At 39.0% G+C, this 8,742-nt stretch overlaps 1 protein-coding gene across 1 annotated transcript; it reads right to left on the minus strand.

Moving 5' to 3' along the window:
* Positions 1-283: 283 nt before the first annotated feature.
* Positions 284-8,375, minus strand: LOC143531295 (ribosomal RNA small subunit methyltransferase-like). Its single transcript, XM_077026621.1, has 3 exons — positions 8,268-8,375; positions 6,739-7,067; positions 284-1,199 (listed from the first exon to the last, which is right to left on the minus strand). The coding sequence occupies exons 2-3, from the start codon at positions 7,060-7,062 to the stop codon at positions 465-467; spliced, it is 1,059 nt and encodes a 352-aa protein (XP_076882736.1). The 5' UTR covers positions 7,063-7,067; positions 8,268-8,375; the 3' UTR covers positions 284-464.
* Between the last annotated feature and the right edge of the window lie 367 nt (positions 8,376-8,742).

Raw genomic sequence — 8,742 nt, forward strand, 5'->3', positions numbered from 1 at the left:
TATAAATCTCCAACTCTCATAGAAAGATTTTATGGATCCACTACTTATTACGGCCATACAGTTCAAGTCAGGTCCAAACCAGGTTCTCTCATATTGGTTTCGGTTCTGTTTCCCAACCCGGTTTTTTTTTATGGGGTTCACCTCTATTGTGCAAAAACATAGAAGCACCAAGTCAGAATTACAGCACATCCAAACACTCATATCTAATTCAACATCCAAACATCATCATTATTCACTGACTACTCGGTTAAAAAAAAACAAAAAAACAAAACTGTAAGCATCAAAAAATTATATCCCAATAGAACAGAGTCACAGACCTCACTATCTTTGTATTTCACCCTCACAAAATGCAAATAAACTACTATGTTAACAAAAGTACATAAATAGCAAATGTAAAAACAGATATCATAGATATAAAATTTAAGCCTAAAAGAATACATAAATCATGAAAACTAGCAACCCGCTCAAGAAAAATGTATACCCGCCTGGTTAAACAACGATAGCAAATGCATAAAATCGGCTTGTGCAAGCTTCGACGATCTCTTATCTTCATATTTCCCTTGTTTCAATATACCCATAACTTTCTCTTTAAAATCCGACCCCTTCGTCTCACCATCACCATCGTCCATTTCCATATCATCGTCATCATCATCTTTATCATCATCGTCATCGTCCATACCATTATCTCCAAGAACAGATGCATCAGTAGCCATTTGATCACCGTTCCCTTGAGAACCCTGCAATGCTTGTAGCGTTTTATAGTTCTTTTCCAATATTGACAGTACACGTTTCTGCTTAAATATCGCACCAATAGTTTTGTTTTTTCTAGTGAAACATATTCTGACCAAACCGTCCCATTCTTTAAAGTTGACTGTTGGGGTGGGTTTTCTTGGTTCGATTCTGACAACTGACGAGTCAACTTTTGGTGGCGGTCTGAAGTTGTTTTTTCCTACTTTTAGTAAGTGGGAAACACGGGCTAAAAGTTGGGTGTTTACCGACAGGCGGCAGTAGAGGGTGTCACCGGGCTGGGCCACTAATCGCATGGCAAATTCCCTTTGGAACATTATTACCGCACATCTGAATATTGGGCGGTGGTTTAATAACTTAAACGTGAGGGGAGATGATATTTGATATGGGATGTTGGCTACACAGATGTCGAAGTATGGAAGATCACATTTGAGCACGTCTCCTTGGATGATCTATAAATGGAGCAAATGTAAAAGATTAAGGAACTTAACTTGTTTCATGTTATAATATGCTTAGAAAGATCAAATTCAAGATTTTTATTAGTAAAAGATAAGAAAAATTGACTTTTAAATTATGTAAACTTAGATTAATGTTTCAAATGTAAAAAAACTTATCTCGCTTCATGTTATAATGTTGAGAAAGACCAAATTAAATTTTTATTAGTTAAAATTAAAAAAAAATTGACTTTTTATATAAATTTGGTTTGACTTTAAGTATAACGTGTTATACTTAAACAAGAAAGATTAAACTTTTATTAATCTAAACTTGGATTAACTTGTTATAAGTTTCAAATGTAAAAAAAGTTATCCAGTTTCATGTTCTAATGTTTAGAAAGACCAATTAAAGATTTTTAATAGTTAAAAACAAGAAAGATTGTTTTTTTATTAATGTAAGCTTGGATTAACTTGTTAAGTTTTAAATGTTAAAAAGCTAAATATGTTTCATCTTATTGAAAGTGATTATGGTTGTAAAGTATCGATGATTATTATTGATAAACAATGACCCTATATATAGGGAAGAATACAACCAAGAAATAAGGAAAGGATATACACAATGAATACAATGATTATCTCTAAATAACTAACTATAATCTATTCCTAATTTACATAATAATTGGCTAGCTAAGACACCCCCTCAGTTTGAGCGGGCGGAGGACAGACGCTCAAGCTGGACCGAAATGATTGGAATAGTTCACGAGATAATCCTTTGGTAAATATATCCGCATACTGCATAGAGGATGGGACGCGAAGAACTTTAATGTGCCGAAGACGAACCTTCTCTCTGACGAAGTGTATGTCAATCTCTATGTGTTTTGTCCTTTGATGTTGAACCGGATTATTGGACAAATAGACCGTTGAAACATTGTCACAAAAAACTACTGATGCGCGCGTTAAAGGAGTGTGAAGTTCGAGCAGCAGATTCCTAGTCCAAGTCGTTTCTGCAACCGCATTTGCAACTCCCCTATACTCAGCTTCCGCACTGGATCGTGAGACAGTAGGCTAACGTTTAGCAGACCAAGATATAAGATTGTCACCAAGGAAGACACAATAACCCGATGTCGAGCGTCTCGAATCTGGGCAACCGCCCCAATCAGCATCTGAATAGGCAACCAAGTCATGTGAATCAGATCTCATGATTCGTATACCATAGTCAATTGTTCCTTGCAAATAACGGATGATACGCTTCATAAAGGCAAAGTGAGGATCTCGAGGCTCATGCATGAAAAGACACACCTGTTGAACTGCATATGACAAATCTGGACGAGTAAAAGTTAAATATTGCAGTGCACCCGCCAGACACCGATATAATGTCGGATCCGAAAATAGAGCTTTATCTGTAGCACTTAATTTAGATGAAAGATCAACCGGTGTTGAACAAGGTTTGCACGAGGACATGGAAGCGCGGGTGATTATGTCTTTGGCATATTGGGTCTGTGACAAGAAAATACCATTCTTTTGCTGAGTAACCTTTATTCCCAAGAAATGATGTAGACGACCCAAATCAGTCATGGCAAATTCCCTTGAGAGCGTGCCAATAATGTTGTTTAAGAGACGATCATTAGAAGCTGTGAGGACTATATCATCAACATATAATAATAAATATGCAATATTAGACGGGTCCTGTTGAAAAACAAATAAAGACTGATCACAGGTGCTGCTACGAAACCCCTTGGAGGTAATAAAATTAGCAAAACGGGTGTACCAAGCCCTCGGTGCCTGTTTAAGACCATACATTGATTTCTTCAAGCGACAAACGTGGTTAGGAAAACATTTATCATAAAAACGGGGTGGTTGATGCATAAAAACCGTCTCATGTAGTTCTCCATGTAAAAAAGCATTCTTTACATCAAGTTGATGAATAGGCCAAGTCCTTGACACAGCAAGAGACAAAACCGTGCGAATAGTGGCTGGTTTGACCACGGGACTAAATGTCTCATCACAATCGACACCAACTGTTTGTGAATTTCCATTAACCACCAACCTGGCCTTATAACGTTCCAATGATCCGCCCGATTTAAATTTATGCCGAAATAACCACATGCAACGAATCACGGGACGGTCATGTGGGCGTGGAACAAGCTCCCATGTTTCATTATCCTGTAATGCCGTATACTCGGTTTGCATTGCATGCAACCAATTTGGATCAGTTAGGGCTTTGGCATAGGAAGTAGGGACCGGGGAAAGAGAGATGGTAAGGGTTGGACTGGGATTTTGAACGAGTTGTCATGGGATGTTGGTTAGTAATCGGACCGGTTGGCTAGATAGGATGGGGCTGGGCTTGGGCCGAAGCTGGTATGGTAGCAGAGGGGTTGGTCAAAGGTGGTGCAAGACGAGGACGACGCGAGTATGTGAACGGGTATGGGGCCGTGACCGAATTGGGTGTGGGCAGGTTAATGTTGGGTGTGGGCTGGTTAATGGGCCAATGGAATGTGAATCCAGGTGGGGTGGTATCGTCCAAAAAATTATGAGGTAGGATGATGAGGAAGTGTAAACAGGAACATGTGCTCATCAAAGGTCACATGTCGGGAGATGTGTACCTTGCCTGTGGTAGGGTCGAAGCAACGGTATCCCCGAAAGTCAGGTGGATACCCGAAAAAAATACAACGGATGGACCGATGGTGAAGTTTATGAGGCTGAGTAGCTGATGTGTTAGGGTAACACGCACAGCCGAACACACGTAAGTGTTCGTAATCTAGGTGACGAAGATAAAGAGCAAATGTAGGTGTGTAAAAATTTAGGCGTTTGGTTGGTAATATATTGTGAAGATAAGTTGCGGTGTGTAGGGCTTCAACCCAAAACGAAGGAGGTTGATTCGCATGAATTAAGAGAGCCCGTATAATGTCGTTCAGGCGGCGAATCATACGTTCTGCCCTTCCATTTTGAGAGGATGTTTGAGGGCAAGAAAAACGGAAAAGCAAGCCGTTTTGTTGGGCAAAAGTTTTAAACGCTAAATTGTCAAACTCACCCCCTAAGTCGCATTGAAAAGTTTTTATTTCGCGGTTAAATTGGGTGAAGATTAATTGATGGAATCTGGCAAAAGTGGGAAAGGTTTCGGATTTATATTTTAGAGGGTAAACCCACACGAAGTGTGAGAATTGACAATTAGCACCATATAATACTTGTATCCTGTTTTACTCGTGATTGGCGAAGTCCATAAATCGCAATGAATAATATCAAAAGGAGCAAAATTAAATGTATTAGACGAATAAAAAGGCAATCTTTTACTATTTGAAAGTTGACAAGAATTGCAAAGATTGTGACTTTTGTCCTTATTACATTGAAAATTAAAACTACGATTTAAAATATCTAGAACTTGCGCCCCGGGATGTCCTAGACGATCATGCCAAGGTAAGTGGTGGAAAGCAATAAAGGTGGCTTGAGGCGGCAGTTGAGGCGGCGTGAACGTATAAAGATTCTCGGTACTGTTGTGGCGAGATAGTGTCTTCTTAGCTTTGAGGTCCTTTAAAGAAAAACCAAACGGGTCAAATTCGACAGACACTTGATTATCACGAGTAAAACGTCTAACAGAAATAAGATTTTTAATTATTTGAGGGTTATAAAGGATGTTTGGGAGTATATAAGTTCGGTTTGGGAAAGGGTGAAAGCCGGTACCTGATCCTTTAATTGGTAAAAACATACCATTACCTACCAAAATATTATGACATACAGGAGTAGAATCAGGAATAACGATTTTACCTTGGTCTTTAGTGACGTGAGACTCGGCCCCTGTATCCATAACATCTGAGTTCCAAGCCATATTAGGAGAATTAACCTGCAAATTAGCCATTGCAGCACTCAAATCAGTTGGGCAGAGGGGGTTATACATGGGCTGGTTGAATTCGGGTGGTGCAAACTGAGCCTGAGAGTAACCTGTGGCCGGAGGGAAGCCGGTGAACTGAACCTGAGGAGCCGAGGGTGGGTCGGGTTGCTTGTTGCCAGACCATTGCTGTTGGGTCGGGTAAGGACATGGTGGTGTCCACCAAGCCCAATTAGGAAAAGAAGACGGTTGTCCCTGATAGGCGGTCCATGGGGGCTGTTGCTGAGATCTGCCCCTGTCTCTGCCTCGGCGATTGGAAGCCCCGCCTCTGCCTCTGCTGCCACGACGATTATTGGTGGAGTAGGAAGCTTCAGATTGCTGGTTGTTGTTGGATGAAGAGCCGGCTGAAGGCGGCGCTGCAGTAGAGCCAAAACTGTATTCTGTGAGCCCTTCTGAGCTTCAATCCGGATGACTCCGTCATTAAGCATAGTGATAGCCTGGTCCCAATCAACACCCTGCTAATTAATTAGAGAAGCAGTGGTGTTATATTCAGGTGGAAGCCCGCGAGCAAGCTGAAGAACAAGCCGTGATTCAGAGACGGGTTGATCAACATCGGCCAATTGGCTGGCTAAATCGGACAGCCGTTGACAGTAATCGTCAACCGAGGAACATGCTGTCAGTGTGAGATTACAAAACTTCGTCTCAAGCGCCGCAGCGCGAGCCTTTTTGTTGCTTAAAAAGATCTTCTCGAGCTTTGTCCAAGCCGCTCTAGCCACAGTTGTATCTATAAGACGTTTCATAAGATCATCCGAAACAGTGCTGTAGATCCACTGAAGAACCAATGCATCGAGTTCTTTCCATTGGGCGTATTCGGGAGATGTGGCGGCTGGAGGGGCTGATTCATCGATATGGTTTGACACCTTATACGCAACAGTATGAAGGCGAAACAGTTTTACCCATGCCGAATAAGTAACCTTCGTTCCGTCCAAAGTCCGGATCTTGGATTGAATGTTCGACACGGAGTAGGCAGGATGAAGAGGATCGGGTTTGTTCAATGATTCAGCCATGGTTTCTTTCGTCATGGTGACGGGGTCGGACGTATCCGGTGAGTATTAGGGTGGGATCGAGAGAAAAAAAAAAAGAAGCAAAGAGAAGGTTATCAGATTATGGCTCTATTATGGCTCTGGTACCATGAAAGTGATTATGGTTGTAAAGTATCGATGATTATTATTGATAAACAATGACCCTATATATAGGGAAGAATACAACCAAGAAATAAAGAAAGGATATACACAATGAATACAATGATTATCTCTAAATAACTAACTATAATCTATTCCTAATTTACATAATAATTGGCTGGCTAAGACTTACAATATTTAAAAGACCAAATCAAAGATTTTTATTCATAAAAAAAAGATGTGACGTTTTATTAATAAAAACTTGGATTACCTTGTTAACGTTTCAAATTAAAAAAAAAACTTAACTCGTTTCATGTTATGAAGTTCAAAAGGACCAAAGCAAAAATTTTTATCAGTAAAAAAATAAGAAATATTGACGTTTTAGTAGTGTAAACTTGGATTAACTTTTCATTGACGTAACATGAAATTCAAAATGGGATTCAACTCCATCAACCAATCATAGAATACGGCTGCACTAAATTACTAAAGTAAACATAATGCAATGTTAAGACATTTAAAAAGATAATAACTTTCAGATAAAGAGAAAACTCGCCTTTAGTCGATTGGAGTATGAAGTGCCTTGAAACCGACGCTGCAACTCGAGAACCATACGTGGGTCAAGCTCAACCGCAACAACAGACTTCCCAGCTTCTAAAAGCTTCTTGGTAAGATTACCCGTACCAGGACCAATTTCAAGAATCACATCTGTACTGTTTATTCCAGCTTTCTGAACAATTGAATCAACAAGTAAAGGGTTCTTTAGGATATGTTGACCCTTTGACTTGTGGAACTGTATACCTCCTTGATAGTGATTTGCAGAGCCGGAAGCTCCACCTCCACGTGACGGCTTCTCTTTCCTGATTTTCCCTCCCGCCATGCTTTCTAGGTTATTAATAATAACTTTGTCAGATCAATAAACAATAAACATTGATTTGGTTAAGAGGTTGTTTAGCATTGTGCTTCAAAATTCAAAAATCCAGTTTCTACGGTTTAAGTAAATGAAATTAATCATGATTATCTTGAAGTGTAAGCGATCCAAGCCACTCCTGAGCTACTTGAGATCAGCTCGCAAAAAAGCTTAAGTTTTATTAATATATATATTTATCAATCATAATTATATATATAAAAATGTATAGTTAAAAACAAATTAATAGATAATTATAAATATATACAATTTAAATAACAGATAATAAACAAGCCACAAGCTCAATCTTGAAAAACTATTAACTGGCCGAGCTCGAGCTCTTCGTAAGTTAAACGAGCCTTACATGCCTAAAACAATGATTATCTGATATCTTGATATCAAACAATCAGTTTTTAGGACAGCTAATGATGTAACTATTTAGGGCTTATTTTACAATTTATATGCAAATCCAAAATCATCAGAATTTGCAAATCTCTTTTAACAACTTCAAACAAAAACATTATCTCCGTTTTGTTACAGCTGATTATCTCAGCCTGGAAGTTACATGTCACACAATCCTCAAAATCCCAAACTCAATAGTCTAATACAGCAACAAAAACTCACTATATTACATCAGTGTAGATTGCTGCCAGGAGTGTAAACGAGCCGAGCCAAACCAAGCCCGAGCTCGACACATTTTGACTTACGAGAGCTCGAGCTCAGCCCATTTTGACTTACAAGAGCTAGAGCTCGGCACATTTTGACTTACGAGACCCAGAGCTCAGTCCATCTTGACATATGAGAGCCGGAGGTCGGCTCATTTTGACTTACGAGAGCTTGAGCTTGACTCGTTTCTAGCTCTTTGTTTAAAGCTAGCGCTCAGCTAATGAGTCATTTTTTCAATCTAGTTTATTATAATTATTATCATATACTTTTAAGAAAGCATTAACGAGCTCCGCTATGCAGTGTGAAATTAATACATAAAAGTTTAAAACGAGTTAAAACATAAAAGTACACTGCCTTCGGGCTCGATAACTAAACGAACGCTCGTTATTTAAAACTAATTACAATAGAAAACAGAACGCAAATCCTTGAAATAAAAACGAAACATATAAACTTAAACCTAAACGTATAATTATTCAACAAGCAATTACATTGAGAGAGGTGAAAAAACTCACGGTCACCGGTTGTCAATGATCTTGCCGGTAGCCGACGACGAATCGGCGTTGAGTCGGCTCGTCGGAGGTGAGTGGCTGCGATGCAAGAGCAGGGATTATACAAGGGTTTTGTTTTGGAGAATATATTCTTAGGTTTATAACTTTTTAAAAATTCTTTTTCAGTCCTTTTAGTTTTATAATTTGAAATTGACCCCTTTTGTATATAATATATGCTCTCTCTAGTTCTTAACTCATAAGTTAATGGAATACTATGTATCCTTTCGTTAAAAGATGGAAACTGTTGGAAGTCATTTCAGACTCCAAGTCACAAGTCGGTGAACTTGATGGACCAATAATGACAAGCAGGTCATAATTGATTGTGTTTCCTAATTACGTTATGTTTCATAATTGTATTGTGATTATAATAGGTAATCTATTTGCTAGCAAGTTAGGCTAGTCCTATATAAACCAAGTTATGTTAGACATTATAGACTGT

The sequence above is a fragment of the Bidens hawaiensis genome, unplaced genomic scaffold (genome assembly GCF_021521415.1).
Source record: "Bidens hawaiensis isolate Kalapana, Puna unplaced genomic scaffold, B.hawaiensis_p1.1 tig00009139_1, whole genome shotgun sequence".
NCBI classification, from domain to species: Eukaryota; Viridiplantae; Streptophyta; class Magnoliopsida; order Asterales; family Asteraceae; genus Bidens; species Bidens hawaiensis.